Below are 25,198 nucleotides of genomic sequence, written 5' to 3'. Positions count from 1 at the left end.
AAAAGGTTGAAGCGAATTATAAGGGTGTTTGCATTAATATCACGTCATAAAAGCATTCAGAGGTGCAAGTACATTCTCAGACACAGCTGAATGCACGAGCGCTCATCTTCGTGAGCATTTGAGCGTGCGGTTAAAAACTAGCCTAGAGAGCAATCTGCTGTAAAAATAAATAAAAAATAGTCAGGGAAAGTAAGGCTATTGATTTGCCTGCTTTTTAAAGTAAGGTTAACTAATTAGAAATAACACTTTGAACACTTTTCTATAATTTCTATGGCTGCAACTAGTCAATCATTATCAACAAAATCTATCTTTTTGTTGCCAAACTTTATTTGTCTGAAATTTAAAGTTACCCATTAATAACTTGGTCATGGAGCAGTTGTGTAATGTCACATTTACAATCAAGCTGATATTCAGGAAAATAGCACTCTTGATTTTATGTTGTTTGGTTGTATGATGCTTGAGTTGTTCCTCATATAAATATAAAAACAGAGGAAAATTACATATTTGTTACCCCAATATCTTGAATATTTGAGTCCAGCAGTGAATAATAACTCTTTCCACAAACACATATTAGACTTGTTTTCAGTTTAAACAATCACAGTTAAACACTTTTTGTCAAGACAATTAGTTTTTTTTGTTCAGAAGACAATATAGTAAACTTTGTAAATAAGTGACAATACTCTAATCTAATTCAAGATAGACCTACTAAGCACACAATCCATGCAGAGAGATTTTGCACAAAAAAAAAAAAATGTTGAAGCTTGAACTAGTCTCTAGTCTTTCAATTATTTTAACAAAAAAAAAAAAAAAAACATTCTCCATATTTTATCTTGCAGAATTTACCTGAATGTATTTGAGATGAAAACGTACTCAGTTACTAACGTAACCTCGGTTCTCTCTAGAAGAGGGAACGAGTACTGCGTAATATCTTACGTTATGGGAAATCTCTTTTCCGCGAGATATTGAAGCCAAAAAATTATCCTTAATTTTGTATTAATGTAAAACGCATTGCAGCAGCATGCAGACATAGGCAAGACGGCTCGCGTGCCTATTGGCTGCTCTGCGGCAACTGCATCAGCCTATCGAGAGAGGCCCTCATGACGTCAGATCCAATGCTGCGTCATGTCCCGCCGAAATGGGCGTGGCTAGGGCCTATAAATATAGCTCGACAGGCTGGATAATCTGTTTTTTCATCGCCGAAGTGAACCAGAGCGTGTTGCAGGCACGGCAAGATATGCAGTACTCGTTCCCTCTTCTAGAGAGAACTGAGGTTATGTTAGTAACCGAGTACGTTCTCTTACGAGAGGTTCTCTTGTACTGCGTAATATCTTACGCTATGGGGAACACAGTGTAAAACGCTGTGCATGCTGAGATCCAACACCAAAGTCCCAAGGCCAGGTGCCCGGGGCTCATACAGTGCAAAATCATCAAGGACTCGCAGAGAGTCCAGGAAGAGAGGCTATAATAGTATCATTCCTGTAATAAACAGCATCCTATAAGGAGCAATTATATTGATAGTGTACCACACAGCCAGGGCGAAAAACTCAGCCTAGTCTGATGAATGTTGTAGTGAATGAATATTACACACTGCCCAAAGGGTTGCATGATCTATCAGCGAGCGTTGCTCAGGCAGTTTCAGTAATCTGGGCCGAAAGCACTGGGGCAGACAATACTGATCTGTTAGACCGAAAGCAGCCTAGCCTGCAAGGCGGGAACCTCTAGGTTATAAAACCTTATAAATGTAGACGGGGAGGCCCAGCCTGCCGCCATACAGATATCTTGCAAGGCAATCCCACTAGACCAAGGTTTTGGGACCTGAGACCTCCCTGGCGATTTATATAGGCCACCACCGACATGTTGTCCGAACGGACCAAGACGTGGTGTCCTTTTATCTGGGGACAAAAACACCTCAGCGCATAGTCGACTGCTATCATCTCTAGGCAGTTTATGTGCAGAAGCTTTTCCTGTTCTGACCACTGGCCGAAGAACGGTCTGCCCTCGAGCAGTGCTCCCCATCCCGAGGTGGAGGCATCCGTAGACACTACTTTCACACTCGAGGAAGTCCCCAGGTTTACACCTGACCGGTACCAGTCGGTCACTCTCCAAGGTTTCAGAGCTGAAACGCATTCTCTGTCGACCTTGAGGCGAAAAAGACCAGAGGTCCACGCCCGACACAGTACTCGCGCTTTTAGCCAGAACTGAAGTGGGCGCATGCGAAGCAGACCCAACTGGAGTACTGATGATGCTGAGGCCATGAGACCCAGCATTTTCTGAAACTTCCTGAGCGGGACTGTAGTGCCGCAGCGGAAGGATCTTGTCGTGCGCTGAATATTCATTCTGCGCTGTGGCGATAGTTGCGCTGTCATAGACAGCGAGTTCAGTTCTGTGCCCAGAAAAGATATTCTTTGACTGGGGGACAGTGAACTTTTCGCCCAATTGACTTTGAGACCTAAATTCTTGAGGTGCTCGAGTAGTACAGTCCTTTACTCTATGAGCTCCGAACGTGATTGAGCTAGAATCAGCCAATCGTCCAGACAGTTCAAAACTCGCATGCCCCGAAGTTTCAGGGGTGCGAGCGCCACGTCCATGCACAACGTGAATGTACGGGGTGCTAGGGACAGGCCAAACAGAAGGACTGTGTATTGATATGCCTGGCCCTCGAAAGCGAATCTCAAGAATCGCCTGTGATGTGACGCTATCTGTATTTGAAAATATGCGTCCTTTAGATCTATTGATATAAGCCAGTCCCCTTGGCGAAATTGCAAGAGAAATTTCCTGGTGGTGAGCATTCTGAACCAATGCTTTAGAAGCGCTTTGTTCAGCTGCCTTAGATCTAGAATGGGTCTGAGACCCCCGTCTTTTTTCGCCACGACATAGTGGTGACCGGAGAGCTTTGATATGCTGTAACATTGATGCCGCGTTTACGGCATTCGAGGCGGGGGGCGCGCTGATCACAGCGGGCAGCCTGCCCGTGCTCGACTCTTCTACAGCGGCTTGCTGAGATAGAGAGAGCGGGGGAAGGCCCGTGGGGCTTGTAATGTCTGTGAGTGCATGTGGGCGCGGGACAGCGGGCACATTCTCGCAACGGCCTGCGCGAGCAGACGCATCAGCTCTGACTCAATGCTGGCCCTTTTCCCGGAAGGTTCGCGAGCAGAAGGGGCGGGGTCCACAGAGCCCATCCAATCCTCACTGCCCGACGCCAGGATAGAGCAGCTGTCATCCTCCACAGATGCGGCTTCCTCGCCGTCATCTATGAGGGAAGCGGCGGCAGACGGCGGCCGCTGTCCGTCAGTGAGAGACCCGAGCGAAGCGGGCAGCGAAGCTGGCAGGCGAACCGGCGAGCTTTCGCGGGTTGGAGGAGGTTCCGGAACCCGCTGAGCACGGCGCTTTTTACGGCGCGGCACCACAGCGGGTGGAGGTGCAGTCTCGGTGAAAGCCGCCAGGCGAGTCCTCAGAGTCACCATAGGCCAGGGGTGTCAAACTCAGTTCCTGGAGGGCCACAGCCCTGCAGATTTTAGCTTCAACCCTAATTAAACACACCTGATCAGCTAATCAAATCCTTCAGGCTTATTTGAAAACTGCAGGTGTTTGTGTATTGAAGCAGGGTTGGAACAAAACTCTGTAAGACAGTGGCCCTCCAGGAACTGAGTTTGACACCTGTGCCATAGGCAGAAGCTCGCAGTGAGGGCAGCCGCCGTCAGCGAGTGCGAGAGCTGCGTGATCCTCACCCAGGCAGGAAACGCAGATGACATGGCGGTCCCCGTCGCTGAGTGGGGCTCGGCACGAGCCACAGAAGGAACGAGGCATCTTGAAAAAGACGCTAGCTCTTTTAGAACAAAAGTGTGAGTCGCGGCGGCGAACACACACTGGCAGAGAAAAAGAATATTGGATCGCAATTATTGGATCTGACGTCATGAGGGCCTCTCTCGATAGGCTGATGCAGTTGCCGCAGAGCAGCCAATAGGCACGCGAGCTGTCTTGCCTACAGTATGTCTGCATGCTGCTACAACGCGTTTTACATTAATACAAAATTAAAGATAATTTTTTGGCTTCAATATCTCGCGGAAAAGAGATTTCCCATAGCATAAGATATTACGCAGTACGAGAGAACCTCTCGTAAGAGAACAAATGTTGATCACTTGCAACAGTTTTTCATATGAGCATGAAGGCTTGATACATGTCTAAAACTCTTCTCACACTGAGTGCAGTCGTACGGCTTCTCTCCAGTATGAACTCGCTCATGTTCTTTCAGGTTTCCAGACTGAGTGAAACTTTTCTCACACTGAGTACAGTGATACGGCTTCTCTCCAGTATGAACTCGCTCGTGTGATTTCAGATGTCCAGACCGAGTGAAACTCTTGTCACAATATGAGCACTTGTAAGGTTTTTCTCCAGTATGAATTCTTTGGTGCTCTTTTAGACATTCAGCTCTAGTAAAACTCTTCCCACAGTCACAACACACATGATCTCTCACTTCATTATGTGTTTTCTGGTGCCGTTTCAAACTATCCAGCAGTGTAAAACTCTTTCCACAGAGAGAACACAAGTGAGGCTTAACACCTGTATGAAAAGTTAGGTGTTTTTTGAAATATGATGGTGAGGTAAAACCTTTTCCACACTCAGTGCAGTAGTACGGCTTCTCTCCAGTATGAACTCGCTCGTGTGATTTCAGGGCTCCAGACTGAGTGAAACTCTTGTCACAATATGAGCACTTGTGAGGTTTTTCTCCAGTATGAATTCTTTGATGCCGTTTCAGTTGGTCAAGTAAAGTAAAGCTCTTCCCACAGTCACAACACACATGATCTCTCACTTCAATATGTGTTTTCTGATGCCGTTTAAAACCGTTCAGTCTTGAAAAACTCTTTCCACAGAGAGAACACACATAAGGCTTCTCATCTGAATGAACTTTCATGTGTTTTTTGAGATGTGATGACAAAATAAACTCTTTACCACAGTTATCACAGTTAAAAGGTTTTTCTCCAGAGTGAATATGCAGATGAATTTTGAGTAAGGATGAAGATATGAAACTCAATCCACACTGAGTGCATGGATACGGTTTCTCTCCAGTGTGAATTCTCATGTGTGTCTTAAGGCTTCCTATATGAATGAAACTCTTTCCACACTGAGTGCAGGAGTGCAGCTTTTTGGCTTTAGTTCCTTGAGTTTTGAAGTCACAGTGTTTCTTTACTTCATTCAGTTCTTCTTTTAGCTCTGTTACTTCCATCTGACCTAAAATGAACATATCAAGTAGTTATAATCAGTTTAAGAAGGATCATTTCAAGGAAAATTCAAGTGAACACAAACAGAAAACAAGAGAATAGGTTTCTGTCTGTGTAAGTATAAAGTATCAGATCTTTGATGTTGAAAGTTTGTTATATAATTCTCATTAATATGAATAATAAAAATGCATTTGACACATTGTTATATACAAGATTAGGATCATTTAGTTGAATTTCTACATCATTTATCATCAATATACTACTTATTAGGCACGGCAAGGCAAGTTTATTTATATAGCACATTTCATACACAATGGCAATTCAAAGTGCTTTACATAGAATAAATTAAAATAATAAAAAGAAATAAGAATAATTAAAACAGTTTAGAAAAATAAAATACAGTACAGTACAAACAGTCGGACGAACATTGGCACAGTGCTCATTCAGTAAATGCATAGCTAAACAGAAGTGTTTTGAGTCTGGATTTGAAAGTGACTACTGTAGGAGCACGTCTGATCTCCTCTGGAAGCTGGTTCCAGCTGCGGCTGGCATAATAGCTAAAAGCGGACTCGCCATGCTTTGAGTGAACCCTTGGTATTTCTAGGTGATATGATCCTAATGATCTGAGTGATCTGTTGGGTTTATATTCAGTGAGCATATCTGCAATGTATTGAGGTCCTAGGCCATTGAATGATTTATATACCAGTAATAATACTTTAAAATTAATCCTAAATCTAACTGGCAGCCAGTGTAAAGACCTGAGGACTGGTGTGATATGTTCATATGTTCTGGTTCTGCTCAGAATCCTGGCGGCAGCGTTCTGTATGAGCTGCAACTGTCTTATGGTCTTTTTGGGAAGGCCAGTGAGGAGTCCATTAAAATAATCCACCCTGCTGGTGATGAAAGCATGCACAAGTTTCTCTAAGTCTTGTCTGGAAACAAAGCATCTAATTCTTGCAATATTTTTCAGATGATAGTATGCTGATTTAGTTATTGCTTTAACATGACTACTGAAACTAAGGTCTGACTCTAGTGTCACACCAAAATTCCTGACTTGATGTTTAGTTGTTTGACCCCTAGAGTGAAGGTATACGTTCACCTTGAGAACTTCATCTTTGTTTCCAAATGCAATGACTTCAGTTTTGTCTTTGTTTAACTGAAGGAAGTTTTGACACATCCAACTGTTGACTTCATCAATGCATTGGCACAGGGAGCAATGGGGCTGTAATCGTTAGGCGATAGGGCTAAGTAAATCTGTGTGTCGTCTGCATAGCTGTGGTAAGAGATCTGATTCTTTCTCATTATTTGGCTCATTGGGAGCATATACAGGTTGAACAGGAGTGGCGCAAAAATTGAGCCTTGAGGGACTCCGCATGTCATGCATGTCCACTCAGACTTATGGTCTCCTATACTCACATAATAACATCTCCCATCTAAGTATGACCTGAACCATTTTAAGACTATCCCAGAAAGCCCCACCCAGTTTTCCAGCCTGTCAAGAAGTATGTTGTGATCAACAGTGTCAAATGCAGCACTGAGGTCGAGTAGTACCAGCACTGATAATTTGCCTGTATCAGTATTTAAGCGAATATCGTTTATTATCTTTATGAGCACTGTCTCTGTGCTGTGGTGCGGTCGGAGACCAGATTGAAAATTGTCAAAGTATCCATTCAAGCATAAGAATTTGTTCAGCTGATTGAAGACAACTTTTTCAATGATTTTGCCTATGAAAGGAAGATTTGAAATCGGTCTATAGTTGCTTAATATGGTCTTATCCAGATTGTTCTTTTTCAGGAGGGGCTTGACAACTGCAGTTTTCAGGGAGTTTGGAAAACTCCCAGAGAGAAGTGAGGCATTAACCACTTCTAGAAGATCTGCTTCTAAACTGTTTAACACACTTTTGAAAAAAAGATGTGGGAAGTGTGTCAAGAGCGCAGGTTGATGTTTTAAGGTGCCGTACGGTTTCTTCCAAAATTTTGCCATCAATTTCTTTGAAATCAGACATAGTAACTACTTTCTCAGGTGGTCTGATCTGTCTGACCCCAGGGCAACTCAAGGATGTGCTGATCACCTTTCTGATATTATTGATTTTCTCAGAGAAGAAAGAAGCGAACTCACTGCACTTGCTGTCTGAGAGCATTTCACTGGGAATCTGGCATTGGGGGTTTGTCAGTCTCTCTACAGTAGCAAAAAGAGTGCGTGTTTAAATTGCTGTTTATAATATTTGAGAAGAAAGACTGTCTAGCTTTGCCTAGTTCCATATTGAAAGCATGAAGGCTGTCTTTGTAGATGTTATAATGGACTACAAGTTTAGTCTTCCGCCACATGTGCTCTACTTTTCTGCATTGTCTTTTCATATTTTGTACTGCTGTTGAGTTTCTCCAAGGTGCTTTTTGTCTGCCACTCTTCTTCCTGACTTTCACAGGAGCAATATCATCAATTACACTTTTAACTTTTGAGTTAAAAGAATCAAGGAGAAAATCAACAGAGTCTGCAGATATGCTTGGTGTTAAGGATATAGCCTTCATAAATAGTACACTAGTGTTCTCATTTAAGCATCTCTTCTTGACAGACACAGATCTAGCTTCAGTGGCCGGAGAGATCAATATATCAAATAAAATACAGAAATGATCAGACAGTGCTACATCCTTAATAACAATCAATGAAATGTTTAGACCCTTACTGATAAGTAAATCTAGAGTGTTTTCACGATTGTTTGTGGGTCCACGTACATGCTGAGTCAGATCAAAAGTTTTTAAAACAGTTTTGATTTCTTTTGCCATATTGTTTTCTGCACTATCTATGTGGATGTTAAAATCTCCAGCAATGGCAAAACAGTCAAACTCTGATATGATTGTTTATAACAGTTCTGTAAAGTCCTCAGCAAAGGTTGGAGAGTATTTTGGAGGCCTGTAAATAATGATAAGTAAAATGCAATCAACAATAAAGAATCAAGAATGGACACCAACCTATTTGTTCCTCAATATCTTCATGTTTTATTCTGGATGGTTCTGGATCACTCATGTCTTCAATCTCCTCTTTAATAAACTCCATCTTTAACAGTCACACAGATTTCAGCTGCTACTCCTGGAGTTTGTCCTTCTCTTGTAGGATGATGGGAATATTCCCAGTATTTATTGGTGAATTGTTGTGTGAGGGGCTTCACTGCAGGTGTGAACTGTGATCACTGTGTGATACTGACGCCCACAGGACCAGACCTGGAATCTGAAAGTTATTGAATTTATACTGAACTAAATTAATTACTTGATAGTTAAGTGAATATATTTGCTGTTATAAATCGTGTTTTTGACCAAGTTGTACATTATCATCATATAAACCAAATTTGAGAAACTTCACTGGCAAAAAAATAAAATAATAATAATAAATCTGAAGAAAGCCAAACATAAATGTGATGAGTTTATATTTACTGAGTTATCCAGCATTTTGTAGATGGGGGGTAAAATGACTTTAGAAAGATGGCAAATCATTATTTTGTATTTACAAAGAGATTGGTAGGTCCCAGTGTTCAAATTGTTGAATTTTACCCATTTTCAATGGTTGAAAACCAAATATGGGTATAACTTCTCAAACAGTGGATACTTATTTTGTTTAAAGAATGTATGAAGAATAACTAGAAATGTATCTTGTTTCCCTCCATCAAAACAATTGCATACAACATCCAACTCTGATTGCCAAAAATACACTGATATTAACTGAATATTTCCAGTATTTATTGGTGAATTATTGTGGGAGAAAAATTTGTAAAAGAAAAGAAAATAAACAACTGAATTTACACTGAATTACTTACATTGCATTTAAATTGTGAACATTTGTTTTAACAACTTTTAGAAATATAGGATATTTTAATGTGGTTTGATATTAGTTAAAACAAGGCTTGTTTAATACTTTCCCAAAGCCTGAGGCAAATAACTGAGTCATCATGTTCAAATGAGCAGCTGAAAAACCTCTTTAGCCCTATTCGCACAGGATAAGTATTACCTGTGACCTCTAGTCATTTGTAATAATTGCGGAGATTGTCTGTGATCTTAATCCCGCGCGAATCGGCCATGTCTTTAATTTGAAGAGTAGAAATTCCCCCGCAAATGACCTACCATATTTCGCCGAACGCAGAGGTCCCATGATAATATTAGTCCTGTGCGAATCAGCATCTCTGTGATTTGGCGGGGTTGTATATCATTTTTGTTTCCTGTGCGCTTTTTGATCTATCTTTCGCGAAGAATGGAGGCATTTCTAAATCACACGAGGTCTCCAGATAATACTAATCCAGTGCGAATAGGGCTTTTGTCTCCAAAATGTCTGAGATCTTATGTAAAGTGGCACATTAAGCACATTTTATTGGTGTCAACAGGCTGAAACAGAGTCTGTGAAAAACTCTCTGCCAACATATTACACTCTAATTAACAATAAGACCTGCAAATTCAGAGGTGAAAACAGTGACATGTTCTCGAATTAAATCTCTGTAGGGGTTTTTGGGGGCTTAATGCTGTAAGCTATACAGAAAACCCTAGTTGGTACATTATTATAATTGTCACAGAATGGCTGTATCAATGAAGCACACGAATAAGGATAATTCCAGGAAATAAGAAATATCCAAATAGGAATTATCCTTTTAATCCAAAAGAACAGGCAGAGAAACTCAGAAAACAGCCATCCCTCATAAATGAGACAGGACAAAAGTACTGAACCAAACAAGGAGTATATATACACATATATACACACACAAGACCAAACGGTTTCGCCAAATCGGAACCAAACCAGTGCAGAAATGTTCACTGGAGTCTGAGGGCCCTTTCACACCTACCTTGTTTGGTTCGGATTTTATGACTTTTCAGTTTGGTCCAAATCAAAATTACAGGTGTGAAACCTCCACTGGACCACGGTCCGGACCAAACAGATGAAATTTGGTCCGACGAAAAGAGGTAGTCTCGGTCCGGATCAAACTGAACAAAGGTTTGGTTCGTTTCTAGTGTATAGCATTTTCTGTATGGTTCGGACTTTCAGACCATTTACAGGAAGTTCTGGTGGTTCCCGCGTAGCCTAAACAACTGAAGAAGAATATTTATGTGCAGATCTGTCAGTCCTGCCCACAGCGTTTCTTCCAGCTGATTCTCTCACACACACATTTGTCCTGCGTCCTGCCGGCGACAATAAAATGTTCACACAACGAGAACGTTCATTTGGCGAATTTTAACTAGCCTCGGGTATAGTTGGTGCTGCAGGGAGTAATTCCATAATAATAAAAGTATAGTGGCAACGATATGCGTCTGTTTATTCATTCTTGTCAAAGTTACCCGCCGAATTGACAACACGCTGACGTCAGACGCACGTCTGTTTATAAACCAATCAATGTCAAGATGCAGCCCATATAGATGATGACAACAGGACGCAAGTACGCCACGTAAAGTTCTTTAGTACGCTCGCATAATTGCAATGTGAAAACAAACCAAAACTAACCTAATGTATACAATGTCTCAAAACATGCACTTTGGTTCGGATCTTGGTGCGGACTATCAGGTGTGAAAACACCCTGAATATCAATAATTATAAAAAAAAAAAAGTAGAAATTTCAATTCACGGTCGCCAAAACGTACGTTGTGGGAGGAGCCTATTTTACAAAAAGGACTATAAAGTTCATTTCAATCACAAAATCTCACGTGGAGGGCAGTGGTATGGTCTTCTCTCCAGTATGAACTCGCTCGTGTGATTTCAGAGATCTGGACCGAGTGAAACTCTTGTCACAATATGAGCACTTGTAAGGATTATCTCCAGTATGAATTCTTTGGTGCCGATTCAGATTGTCAGCTCTAGTAAAGCTCTTCCCACAGTCACAACACAAATGATCTCTCACTTCATCATGTGTTTTCTGATGCAGTTTAAAATGATCCAGTCGTGAAAAACTCTTTCCACAGAACGAACACACATAATGCCTCTCATCTGAATGAACTTTCAGGTGTTGATTTAGATTTGATGACGAAATAAACTCTTTACCACACTGATCACAGTTAAAAGGTTTTTTTCCCGAGTGAACGCGCAGGTGACTTTTTAAACCAGTTGTATCTCTGAAACTCTTCCCACAATGAGTACACTGGTACGGCTTCTCTCCAGTATGAAGTCGCTCGTGTGATTTCAGGTGCTCCGACCGATTGAAACTCTTGTCACAATATGAGCACTTGTAAGGATTTTCTCCGGTATGAAAACTTTGGTGCTGTCTCAGTTGGTCAGCTCTAGTAAAGCTCTTCCCACAGTCCAAACACACATGATCTCTCACTTCATTATGTGTTTTCTGGTGCAGTTTAAAATGATCCAGCCTTGAAAAACTCTTTCCACAGAAAGAACACACATAAGGCCTCTCATCTGCATGAACTTTCAGGTGTTTGATTAGATGTGATGACGAAATAAAGTCTTTACCACACTGATCACAGGTAAATGGTTTCTCTCCAGTATGAATTCGTATGTGTGTTTTAAGGTGTCCTTTTTGTCTGAAACTTTTTCCACACTGAGGGCAGGTGTGCAGCTTATTAGCTGTGTTGCTCTGCTGTTCCTCCTCTGCTTCATTCAGTTCATGTTTTTGGGGTTTCATCTCCATCCAGTCTAAAATAAAAATATTATGTTGTTAAAATAAGTTCAATTGTATTCTGATTTAAAAGAAGAAAGCAATAGAGTATCAAGTATCAGATCTTTGATGTAACAAAAGCTATTCAAGATTATGAGGTAATTCCATGTCAACTCAACTAGGGGTCCCCAGCCTAATTTGGATTTTAAAAGAAAGTCAAAATGATAAACGTCATGACTGTATATTGACTGTGTAATACACTGTTTTGTAGAGGGGGGTCATAATTATAATTTTCACCTGAGATTTGGAGCCAAATTACAAGGGTGTAAAAATGACTTCAGAAAGATGGCAGCATCATTATTTTATTTTTACACAGTGATTGGTAGGTCAGGTTCCACTTCAGAGCGTAAGCGTGCCTTGAAGCATGCCTTTCGCAGAAGTGATGGTGTCTATGACTGCTTGTGGTAAGTTCTCTGTGTCCCGTCCAGGGACTAGATATGGATTTTTCAGAGGTCTGGACGCCAGTGTCATACGGTGCCCCGTCTCTGAGAAAGCAGATCCTTGAGCAAGGAGGGTCTTCGAGAGGACCATGAGTTCTGAGAACCAGGTCCGGTTGGGCCAATAAGGGGCAACTTGCAAGACCTGCTCCTCGTCTTCCCTGACTTGGCACAGTGTCTGTGTGAGAAGGCTCACTGGGGGAAACGTATACTTGCGTAGGCCCCGGGGCCAGCTGTGTTCCAGCGCATCCATGCAGAGGGGCCCCTCGGTCAGGGGATAAAACAACCGGCAGTCGGAAGAGTCCGGAGAGGGAACAGGTCTTTAACTGTGCGAATCCGAAGTGGTACTATCTCAGCTGGACCGCCTAGGGATGGAGTTTCCACTTGCCCGGGGGCCACAGGCTGTCGTGAGGATTAAGTGACAAAGGGATTAAGTGACACGAAGCAACCTCAGATGCTTCTGACTCCATAGGAGGAGATGGCGGGCGAGTTGCGACATGCGGCAGCGTAGACCAGCTTGATGGTTGATGCAACGGTAGCAGTGTTGTCCGTACAGACCAGTACCAGCTTGCCTAGTAGAGGCTTTCTGAGGCGACCCAGCACAAGTGGACTGCTAGCAACTCGAGGCAGTTGATGCCAATGCTGTTGGGGGCCTGTTCAGATCCCCGCAACTGCATGCCTGTTGTACGTGGCCCCCCAACCGGTGGTGGAGGCATCCGTGGACCACAGTATGCCTGGACTCTTGCTCTAGGGCAGGGAACGGCAAGTAAGTGCTTGTTGCTAATGCTATCCGTGTTGTTTGGTCTTATCTAGTAATTTTCATTAAAATGCTCTTGCAAGGCTTATGCAATCATATTGGCTATGTGTGTTACTTATCTGTTGTCATTGGCTCTTTGGTCATTGGCTCTTTGGTCATTGTCAACTGCTCGCGTTGCACATACTGTGCTTTTAGCACTATGCAGCACAGCTTCAAGCAGCTTGCGGTGATAGTTAGGAAATAACTATCCATAGTGCAAACGGAATAATTTCTGCTGTGGCACAGCTCTGAAAAGATAGTAAACAGTCACTATTCAGTTGAGTCAGTTCAGCGTTGATTCTGCCAGGTATCGGACACACTTGGTCTATCTAGTTCTTGGAAACATGGCGCTCTTAAAGCTATAGTGTATTGGAAATATGCTTGCTCTAAAGGCTACCTGTTGTTATTGAAACATGCTTGTCCTTAAGGCTGTTTGGTAGCTATTGGAAACATGCTTGTGCTTAAGGCTATCTGGTTGCTATTGGAAACATGCTCAGATTTTTTTTTTAAAGCTTAAAGGGGGGCGCGACCAAAAAAGTTTGAGAACCACTGCTTTAAAAGCTGTTAGTGCTATTGGAAATATGGTTGTTTTAAGGTTATTAAGCCCAGTCGTTATTTGGAACTTGGCTGTGTTTTAGGCTTATATCTGTCATTGTCACATTGTCACACTGAAGTGATTGAACACCTTCGGGATCTCCTCACGGAGAGAAGACTCAATTCAACGGATAGGCTCCACTTCTAAGGGGGAGCGTGCCTCATTTTGAGACGGTGCTCTCACAGAAGTGATGGTCTGTATGGCATAAAAATTCTTGCGGTAGTTACCTCCACGTCCCGTTCTTTTTAGAACCAGACCTAGAACTCTCTAAGGTCTAAACGCAAGTGTCATCATGCCTCATCCCTCAGGAAGGGCTGTCGAGAGGAGATGTCTGGTTGGGCCAATAAGGGGCAACTAGCAAGACCTGCTCCATCTCCTCCCTGACTTTAGCACAATTGTGTGCAAGAAGGCTCACTGGGGAACGCATTTCTGCGGGGGCCCCGGGGCCAGCTGTGGCCAGAGTTTTTTCTGTGTCAAGGGATGTCCACTCAAACAGGAGAAAAAACAACTGGCGGAGGGACGAGTCCGGAGGGGCACAAGATGTAACTGTGCGGCCCCGAAGTGGTCCCAAACAGCTGGACCACCTGGGGACAAGGACTACACTCTCCCTGTGCCATAGGCTGTCGTGAGGCTCGTCAATGGCACGATTGAGCAGTCCAGAAGTAATAAGTGGAATGAAGCAACCTCAGAAGCTTCTGACTCTGAGTAGGAGGTGGCATGCAAGGGAAGCGTAGCGTAATGGTCGCAATGTTGTCTTTTCAGACCAGTACAAATTCGCTGAGTAGCGGGGTCTCAAAGCGAGATGAACTGCAAGCAACTCGAGGCAATGGATGCCAATGCAGTCGGAGGGCCGCCCAGACCTCCGTTACTGCATACCCTTTGTATGTGGCCCCTCAGCTGGTATTGATGGACACTCGTTCTATGGACCGTTGGCCCGGAGAAACAATAGGACTGTTACAGACCTGTTAGGGTTTGGCGACAGGCCAGGGTGCTTTCACACGGAGCGTGCCGCTCTGCCACGGCCACCTCGGGACTCGGCCGTTAAGTCAGTGCTGAAGCAGTCTTCATATGGAGGAAGCCGAGAGGCTGCGTCTACCATATGCCCCAGGAGCTTCTGAAGAGTTTCAGTGGGACCCTTTCTCACTTCTATACAGCACTAATCATCCACACACTCTTTTTCAGAGATGCAGTGCACTGTATCCATCTCCAAACTAGAAAAGAGATCCTCAGCCCGTGGACGAGTTTACTCTTTCCCAGTTGACCTGAGGACCCAACTGGCTATGAGCACTTGAAGGGTAGGACTTTGTACTGATACTTCACACCCTTCGAACGCACAAACACAGGATGGCCTGTGGTGCGGAAGGATAGAGATCTGAAGTACATGTCTCTCAGGTCGAATGCTGCAGACCAATCTTGGGGACGGAGCATTTGGAAATGCATCGAAAGGAAAGGCTTTCGAAAAAGGGCCCGTCTCAATTAACACAGGACCACGATGGTCGTGACCCACCTCTCTAGGGTACAATGAAGTACGGCTTATAGAAGCCGGCCTTCATATTGGCTGGAGAGAGCGACTGCAGCCAGTAGACTGCGATGTGCACACACAAGACAAGAGCACTGGTCAACACTTAGGTGTGACCAAAGTCACTAATTTTAGGAGCATATTTGCTCAACACCTAGGTGTGATGAATATCACTGAGCTTGGGCGGAAGCCGAGCAAAAAGGAATCGCAAGCCGAGTCTGATGGTATAGTTTGGGGCCATCTGGACCGATTGGGAAGCATTTTTGGCTTCCACGAACCGGGCCAGGGGACAACAGACGTACCCGAGGTGGGGCAGCGAAGTGGAGGACAGGGACCCGGGCTCAGAAGGCCCAAAGGCGGCCCGAATAGGGGTGTGAACCTACACTGGTCTCACGGTTCGGTTTGATTACGATTATCATGTCATCGATTCAGTTCAATTCGATATCATGATGCATCACTATGCACTGCATCCTCAATTTTCAATTTTACTTCACAACTGATGTGTGCGAGCGCGCATCATCATGCGTAACAACACAAGAATAATTGTATGGCTATTTTAGAGATGGGTCTAGCGATCCACAGTCTCTTTTGAATGTCTTTCAGAACTTTTCAAATTAAAAGCTCTCAATTCAGCTCAACATAAAACATTGCTGCAAAAACGTTCTCGTACTTTTAATTTGAAGGCAAAATCACTAAAGACGAAGTGATTGTGAGTAACTGTTGCTGTCATAACAGATCTATTTCAGAACCAGCCGCTATCAAAATAATCTGGCTGCAGGCACGGGCCAGATATTATTGCTGGCGGGCCAGTTTTGGCCCACGGATGGCCTGTTGCCGACCACTACTCTAGGGGCACTCCTGCCCGGAGAACGAAGGGTCTGACCATGAGCTGAGGGTTTGGCGGCAGACCGGGGTGATTGTCAAACGGAGTGTGCCGCTCTGCCATGCCCATCTCAGGACTCGGCCGTGAACCAGTGCTGAAGCGGCCACATATGAAGCAATCCGAGCGGCATTACTTAGGCTGTGGATGCTATATGCCCCAGGAGCCTCTGATAAAGTTTCAGTGGGGCCGCTGTTCTGCTCTTGAGTGTATTCAAGCAGTTGAACACTGACCAGACACGTTCCTCTGTGAGGCGTGCCGTCTAGTGGAACGAGTCCAGCTTCATACCGAGAAAAGAGATTTTTTTTGTATGTGTTTGTGTTAATGAATATTTGTATAAAATACAAAATGCAAACAAGACGGATTATAGCAACATTGCTCATTTACATCCGCAGTCCCTGGGCAGGTACACACAAGAACAAATACTCAGCTATACACACAACACTGCAAAGAGACAATACCCCAAACACATTACTAAAATTTCTAAGACTTTTTTTTTACACAACTGACTCGTCATAAGCCACTTCTTCAGATGATCTTTAAAAGCGTGATAAGTAGAACATTGTTTTATTGACTGCGGTAAACTATTCCAATATTTGCTCCCTATTACAGATAATACTTTCTGGCCAAAAGATGTTCGCCTTTATGGCACTTCACAATCCTCTCTAATGACAGACCTGGTACCAACACCACAATCTGTCCTCTGTTTTATAAACTCATTTAACAGAGGTGGGGCAAGCCCATGCCAGACCTTATAATAAAACAGGCATATTTGGGGAAAAAAAATATTCAATAAATTGTCTGTTTTTTTTTAAAAGAATTTGACAGGAATGAAATGAGACAGGTTTTTTATCCAACTCTTTTATTGCCTTATTATACAGTGATTCTATTATTTTTAGAGTTTTGTCACCTATGAATGACCAAGTATTAAAACAATACTGAATATGTGAAAAAATAATTGAATGTAAACACAACCTGGCAGCACAGACTGTCAAGAATGGCCTAATGTACTTGAAATTCTTTAAATTAAATTTTACAATATTAGACAACTTTTTTACATGACTTTTAAAAGTTAGAGTAGAATCCAAAGTAACCCCAAGATACGAAAACTCTTTAACAATTTCAAGCTCCTCCCCTCTCAGGAATACATTTGAATGTGTCATCTCTACTAACTGTTGCAAACATCATAAACACAGTTTTTTTTGTGTGTGTTCAATAATAAACCTGTCCTGGTTATCCAATCCTGAATAATGGTCATAGCAGAAGCCAAAGTAATCAAAGCTTTTTCAAAATTCTTAGCATTGGTTAAAATAACTACATCACCTGCATACAGCTGAACATTTACATATTTAAATACCCCAGGTAGATCATTAATATAGAGTGAAAATAGAATTGCTCCTAAAATAGAGCCTTGTGAAACCCTCTTGGGGCAAGCAAGGTAAGAAGATTTTTTACCATCAATACGCACAAATTGTTTCCTATTTGAAAGATATGATTTTATCCAAAGTTTTGCTTCCTCTGAAATGTTTTAATTTGTTAGTTAAGATAAAAGCACCTGATGGTCAACAGTGTCTAATGCCTTCTTTAGACCTAAAAAGACAGCACCAACACACGCACTCTTATCTAATAAGCATTTGACTTTCTCAACAAACAAACAATTTGCTGAATCTGTTGTAAAGCAGTAAAACCCTTATTTAGATGATTGGTCAAAAGCTTAGCAACACATTTTTCTGCTACCTTAAAGGTGCCCTAGAATGTGAAATTGAATTTATCTTGGCATAGTTAAATAACAAGAGTTTAGTACATGGACATGACATACAGTGAGTCTCAAACACCATAGTTTTCTCTTTCTTATTTAAATCTCATTTTTGAAAAACACCCCTGAAAAACAGGCGAATCTCCACATAACACCGACTGTGACGCAACAGTCGGGATCATTAATATGTACGCCTCCAAAAATTTGCATATGCCAGCCCATGCTCAATGCCAGGCGGAACTGCGCAGCCGAATCATCGGAAGTTCTGCAGGTGAAGAAAAAACAAGCAGGAGGAGGATTATAGGGAAAATGGCAGATCTATCTATAATCTATCTATCTATCTATCTATCTATAATCGGATACCGCTACAGTTTAATTCAAAGTTGTTAGTTGCTCTGCCCATTTCACCACGGACTGTTTCTCTAACCTGGAACAATATCAAGCAGCCAGGCTTCTCTCAGCGTCTCATACTGACGAAGGGGGCAATTTCAACTAACGTTATATTCCCGCAAGCGGTAAGTAGTGATTTTATTAACGATAATTTACACTGTGTTATCTAGATCCAGCGCGATATTGTTTTTTCCTCGAGAGACATCATGGCTTGCAAACGAGCGAACGAAGCATGGCAGTTGCTCAGTGTTTGGATGTACAAATGAACACAAAAGTATTTTTTTAGTTCCTTCATCCGAGCCTCTGGAGAACCATGAGTTATGTGAATTTCTGATGTGTAATTGTTCAAGTTCAGACAGATAATCTTTCTCTCAAAGTCGTTCAATACTGTTTATGCATCAGTAAATCAAGCCAGTGACTAAACGCTCAACTTCACGTCGTTTCTCGCAGAAACTGCGTATAAAAGCTGTAATAGTAAAAGTTTTCCAGATGGCTCTACATGTAATGCCAGATATTTCATATGCAAGCATGTCAGCCAATCACAGCAGTGGGCAACAACACTGCAGTCTTACAGCAGACACGCCCCTTCAAACAGAGTGTTCAGATCAAAGGATGAAATCAGGCTAGAAAATATGCCTTTTATTTCTAAATTATAACAAATTTTGATCTAAAAAACATACTAACATTATAAGGGCACCCCAGGAAACATTATAAAATAATAAAATAATCCATTCTAGGGCACCTTTAAATATAATCAGAAGGATGCTAGTTGACCTATAATTTTTCAAATTTGATTTATCTCCTGTAGCCACCTTGCTGCTTGCCTAAAGGACAAATTTACAATTTGTGTTATTGGGCGTACTAAAGAAACTTTATTTGATTTTTAAAAATTTGTATCAAGCCCATTGCCTCCTTTGCTTTTGAGTTTTTTAATGCATCAATAATAAGTCTCTAAGTAATGTCCTTTGTGGTAAAAAGCTGGTATAATTCATCATCTGAATTTATAAAATGTGTATTAAAATTAGTAGCTATAGTTAAAGAATCCTTTACTAAAATATTGTTAATTTTAAGTTCAAAACTTTTATCAATGTTCTTTTGTTTTCCAGCTAATTTATTAATGGTTTGCCAGATTTTTTCCCCATCCCCTTTTGACCCCTCAATAATGTTCATTAAAAAAACCTGGCTTTGGCCTTTCGTAAAGTCTGTATTACTTTATTCCTCATAGAAGCATATTTATATCGATCAGTAATAAGACCAGAATTCAATGATTTTTTAAGGAGCTGATCTCTATCCTTCATCAATTTCCTACATTCAGTGTTAACCCAGGGCAACGATCCTCTGCACGGGGGCAAGTTTGCTCTTTTTCCAGGTGACCTGAAGCCCCAACTGGATGAGGTACAGCCCGAAGGGACGGACTTTGTACTGATATTCTTGACCCTTAAAAGCAAAGCGCAGGAATGGTCTGTGTCGCGGGAGGATCGAGACATGAAAGTATGCGTCCTTCAGTTCAATCACTGCAAACCATTCTCGGGGACAGATGCATACGACGATGCATTTCTGCGTCAACAATTTTGAACGGGAGCCTGTGTAAGGTGCGATTCAAGACTCCCAGGTCCAAGATTGGTCGAAACCCACCCACAATGACGTACGGGCTGTAAAAGCCAGTCTTGGAGGGACTGGATCTATTGCGTCTACTCTGATTTCTGCTGTCAATACAGGAGCAGTCTCGTTCAGCAAAGAGCATTGTTACACCCCTACTTGAGTCTCGACCGCGCACCTAGAGCGCCGAACGACGCGTGCTGGTTTGCCGTGGCAACACGCACTGTCAGCCAGCAGCTCAACGGCACGCTGAGCAGCTCAAGCCTTTACGAGAAAGGTAAGACGAACAGCGTGCCGATGAACCACCCACGAAAGCAGTCTTAGCACGCTTAAGCCCAGGCATGTGAAACAGTGACCGTCAAATGAGGATAGGAAACGACCGCACCCAGAAACACACGGTTTGAATGACATCTTGAAAAAGACGCAGTGTCAAACGGTGTATGCTCTTTCAGGAAAATGCTCTCTCTGGTGCCAAAGCACACAGGGGAATGACCGCGGCTACACAAGCAGGACGATAGTGCGTCGAACCAGGCGTTGTCCTGAAGAAGCAGACTAGTTTTCTTTTCTTCTTTCTTTTTTTGAAGAGTAAACACTCAGATAAGATTGCAGAGCAGGGACAGTAGAGCCGCTCGGCTCAGAAGTGAAAAGCAAATATGCGACGCACCTCCTGCTCAGCTCGAGCTGCGAGGCAGAGCACCTGATGCAATTATTGCATGCCAATGTGCATTGGCTCGTTTTGTTACACTCGAAGTCTCTCAAAGCGATCCATCAGTCAGTCGACGTACATTGAATGTGACCGACTGAAAGGGAACAAGATACATTTCTAGTTTCAATATTATTTTTTCTTCAGACTTTCCCCTTTAATTGCAATTAGTATCATCTGTGTGCAAAGTGAACCACATTTGGTTTTCAACCATTGAAATTGGGTAAAACTTAAATTGAACATGGAGCCGCATTAAGATTCCCATATATCTGGGATTGAACCATATTTGGCCTTTAAAATAAAGACACCTCAATAAATGTTTGGTAAAAACCAGAATCTAAAAGGATATTAAGATACCTATAATACTTCTGGTGTTGCAGACATGCAAACTTCAGGCAAAAAACACAAGTGCTTTTTCCCATTTTTGAACGCTCACCATTGGATTAGCTAAAAATCCAACAAAGATCGCTAAAGTCAACAGATTTTACTAATAGACCTACCAATCTCTGTGTAAAAATAAAATAATTATGCTACCATCTTCCTGAAGGCATTTTTATACCACTGTAATTTGGCTCCAAATCTCAGGTGAAAATTGTCATTTTGACACCCTCTTCAAATCAGTGGATTACTCAGTGTTACGACCTGTGTTTGTGTATCTTTTCTATTGCTGTTTGTTTTTTTGTTTTTTTCTGTTTGAATCCTGATAGGTTGACCAATGATGGGGGGTACGAACGCCATTGGTTGCCCAGTCGGGGAGCGGCCATTATAAGGACGCTGCTGGCACTCATGTTATCCATTGTAACATCTGAACACGTTCACTTATGTCTAACAAAACATCCTATGATTGCGGAGCGTAGGGGTGTCCTGCCTCTTTATTTTGAAAACCCTTTTAAGCTCGGTTTTCTGTGAGGGAGTTAGGCAAGTTAAATGTATTTTATTTTGTAATTAGATTAGGTTATTTAATTTCTCCTCTTTTCTTTTTATATTTGTTTTGATTTTTATTTTGGCCTTTGGACACCCTGAAGAGATGCTCTCCATTTCACTTCTTAATCTTTAATCAATGTAATACTTTTTCTGCTTAGTTTTGTGTATTTGTTTGATTATTGACCGGAGTGATCCGTTGCTGGGATTCCATTACCACTACCCATCTTTCTTTTATTTTATTATGCCCTTTATTTATATATATATATATATATATATATATATATATATATATATATATATATATATATATATATATATATATATTCCCCCTAGACACTCAGTAAATATACATCTGTGACATTTAATATTTTGCCTCTCATCACTATTTTTGTTTGCCTTTCTTCAGAAAAAAATATTAACATCAAAAATATGCACCAGGGGAGTTTCTGCAATTCGGTTGATTCGACATGGAATGACCCTTTGAGCATTTAGATGCATTTTCTGTATCATTTATCATCTAATGTGTTGAACTGAAGCTTTGTTACCTTAATTTTTCACAACAGTCAACAAAGAATCAAGAATCAACACCAACCTGTTTGTTGCTCAGCATCTTCATGTTTTATTCTGGATGGTTCTGGATCACTCATGTCTTCAATCTCCTCTTTAATAAACTCCATCCTTAACAGACACACAGATTTCAGCTGCTACTCCTGGAGTTTGTCCCTCTCTTGTAGGATGATGTTATATTCTCAATATGAAATTAAAAATTAGTTTTTATTGGTGAATTGTTGTGGGAGGGGCTTCATTGCATGTGTGAGCTGTGAACACTGTGTGATACTGACGCCCACAGGACCAGATCTGGAAAAATCAAAAACCAGTTACTAAATATATAATGAACGACTTTAATTACGTTAGTAAGTGAGCATATTTCCTGTTTTGACAAGTTTGTATACTAGTGTTATCATGTAAAACAGACCTATAAGAAACAATCTACAGCATCTGTAATCGACATATATTAAATTCTTAAATTAAAATTTCAACTAAACGTAGAAACGCTTTCCATGGGAACATTTTAGCAGTTGTATGTCCCGTATTTCTATCGACTGAATCATCGAATCGAAGCATCGTTCTTTTGAGTCGATTCTTTCTGTGAAAGCGTTTGCAAGACGGTGTCACCCATGATTTCATACACAATATTATGATTGCGCATTGCTGCCACATATATATTATTTTTCCACTCAATTATGTCGTAATAAACGAGATGTTATATCTTTTCTCGTAATAACGAGATCTTATGTCGTTTTAACGACATATTTTCTTGTAATAATGAGATGTTTTGTCATTAAAACGACATGTTTTCTCGTAATACGGAGATCTTTTGTTAAAATGAGATATTTTTCACTTTACATTTGAGAATTTATATAGCATATCATGCCTTTATCTCACTTTACAGCAGAAGCAAAAAGCATATAAAATACCTTCCACTGCCTGTATCAATGGCAGTGCATTGTTGTGATTTACTGATGTACAGTTCACAGATAGCCTACTTCATCTAAACCAAACTTTCTCAAACTTTGTGGGGCCATGGACCGCTTATAAGGTAGAACATTTTCCAAGGACCCCACATAATGAGCCTATAACAGCGATTAAACTCAAAGTTAGTGGGTGGGTGGGAGTAATAAACATTATTATCGTATCCCTAAATTGTCTATGTTATGTCATTTTAACGACATAATATCGTTATCACGAGAAAATATGTCGTTAAAACGATCTAACATCTCGTTATTGCGATATAATTGAGTGGAAAAATAATATATGTGGCAGCAATGCGCCACCGTAACGTTACAATAAACAGATATTTCTGAGAGAGAAAAAAACATCTCTTACGTGTATGTAGAGTGGAAATAGCATCCAGCGAAAATACTCCACAACACAACAGTCCTTCACTCAAACTCTAATCTAGCCTCGTCGATTATTATGAACTTGAACTGGTCTTCAAGCGTTTGCACTGTGATCTTCTTCTTCATCATCTTCCTCTTCTTCTTTTTATTGGAGGCTTGCATTCTTAAATAGTGCATTACCGCCATCTACTGTGGGTTATGGATCAGGAACTCTTTTCCCTCTCTTCCCTGATCAGAAAAAAAAAACACCTTTAGGTCAAACTATATTCTTTCAATTAATTGTTCTAATTCCTCATTATATCATTTTAGATTTATATCCATGCTTACCTTTTTATTTGTAAAGAAAATAAATGTTGTTTTCTCTACAGATAATTTAAATTCCATTTCCCAACATTATTTTATTCCCAACATTTTTATTAACAATATAATCCACATTTCTTTCTCCAATCCAAAGGGCTCCATCATCTGCAAACAACGATTTTCCTTTATTCATATCTACTGTTGCAAATTCATCATTAATCATAATTATAAATAATAATGGACTTATGACACTATGGGGTCCCATTCTCAATCAAACCTTTTTCTGATATATACTCTCCTTTCTTCTCTTTTATTTTTCTTTCTATTAAAAATGATTTAATCCAATTATATAACCTATTCCAATCTGTTCTAATTTTATTAGCAAACCTTCCTTCCATAACATATCATAATCCTTTTCAATATCAAAGAAAACTGCTTCTGCTTCTTCATTTGTCAAGGCTTTCCTTATATCCGATTCCAAACGCACTATTGAATCCAGTGTTCCCATTCCGCATCTAAATCCACTTTGATACGGAGAAAATAACTTAATTTTCTCCAAATGATAGCCGGCCAGTAATCATTTTTTCCATTAGTTTACACAAATGTGTAGTTAATTTTGGTCTGTAATTTATAGGTAGCCTACATTTGGATCATTACCTGGCTGGTTTCTTTATAGGAATAATTAAAGCTTCCTTCCAACTCTGAGGTCACATCCCTTCTTCCCATCTTCTGTTATAAAACTTTATAGTATTCCAAGTGATTTCTCTTTTTCTCTTTGTCACTTATTGCATTTTCTTCTCCCATACATTCTTGAACAGTTACACAACAATGTACATCACATGTCTGTAGCAACACATATAATGTACAAAAACAAAACAAACAATAACGCCAGGGCTCATATTACATGAAAAGTGCTATTCTCCCATATTAACACGGGATATTCATATTCTTTCCTGATTCCACTCATCTTTTTAATCATGCTCCACATTTCCTTAACTGGAGTACTTTTACCTATTTCTTCCCAAAATGACCTCCAAAACTTTCTTTTTACTGCCCTCATAATTTTCCTTGTTTCCTGCTTTTTTATGTTATGTATTATCACATGTTCACAGCTATGTGTTTTCTTCAGTATTTTAAATGCTTTCCTTTTCTTTCTGATTGCTATTGTGAACGATTTTCTCTTTACTTTTTTGGAATACATTCTTTTGCAGCATTCTGTATCACTGAAAATAATTATCCTTTCAGTATCTTTCCCTTCGTTAATCCTGATCATTTTCATTCCATCCTCACTCATTATTTTGTATTTTTCACAGTTAACTTTCTCAAACTTCCATTTCCTCATTTTTCCCTCCTTCCCATCTCATTATTTACAATTTTACTTACTATAGGAAAACGATCACTACCAACCAACTGTACTTTTCTTGGTAATACTTTAGTTAAATGTTCCGTCATCATTTATAAGTAACTATACAGGAAGAAATGCAGGACTATTGAGTAGTACATTAACACTTCAGCTACTATTTGGAAACAAGCTTAACTAATCAA

The 25,198-nt window shown here is 40.9% G+C and overlaps 1 protein-coding gene across 2 annotated transcripts; it reads right to left on the bottom strand.

The window, feature by feature from the left end:
- Positions 1 to 278: 278 nt before the first annotated feature.
- LOC311090793 (uncharacterized protein) lies at positions 279 to 23,503 on the bottom strand. 2 transcript variants are annotated; one of them, XM_084126322.1, is made up of 4 exons: positions 23,340 to 23,495; positions 22,045 to 22,310; positions 8,189 to 8,444; positions 279 to 5,229 (listed from the first exon to the last, which is right to left on the bottom strand). In XM_084126322.1, the coding sequence occupies exons 3-4, from the start codon at positions 8,271 to 8,273 to the stop codon at positions 4,136 to 4,138; spliced, it is 1,179 nt and encodes a 392-aa protein (XP_083982448.1). In that variant the 5' UTR covers positions 8,274 to 8,444; positions 22,045 to 22,310; positions 23,340 to 23,495; the 3' UTR covers positions 279 to 4,135. The 2 variants fall into 2 exon arrangements, with proteins under 2 accessions (XP_083982448.1, XP_083982449.1); XM_084126323.1 differs by lacking the exons at positions 279 to 5,229; positions 8,189 to 8,444 and adding an exon at positions 8,934 to 11,831 and having other exon boundaries at positions 23,340 to 23,503.
- Positions 23,504 to 25,198: the final 1,695 nt, after the last annotated feature.

Source organism: Abramis brama (genome assembly GCF_963993115.1).
Source record: "Abramis brama genome assembly, chromosome: 10".
In the NCBI taxonomy this organism is placed as follows: Eukaryota; Metazoa; Chordata; class Actinopteri; order Cypriniformes; family Leuciscidae; genus Abramis; species Abramis brama.
This window is presented reverse-complemented; position numbering and strand designations above follow the sequence as displayed.

What these genes read in the sequence shown, in the direction of transcription:
- LOC311090793 (XM_084126322.1), bottom strand. Translation starts at nt 8,273, where the DNA reads ATGGAGTTTATTAAAGAGGAGATTGAAGACATGAGTGATCCAGAACCA. An exon ending in AGATATTGAGGAACAAATAG is followed by an intron (nt 5,230 to 8,188) that starts GTTGGTGTCCAT and finishes TGTTCATTTTAG; the next exon opens with GTCAGATGGAAGTAACAGAG.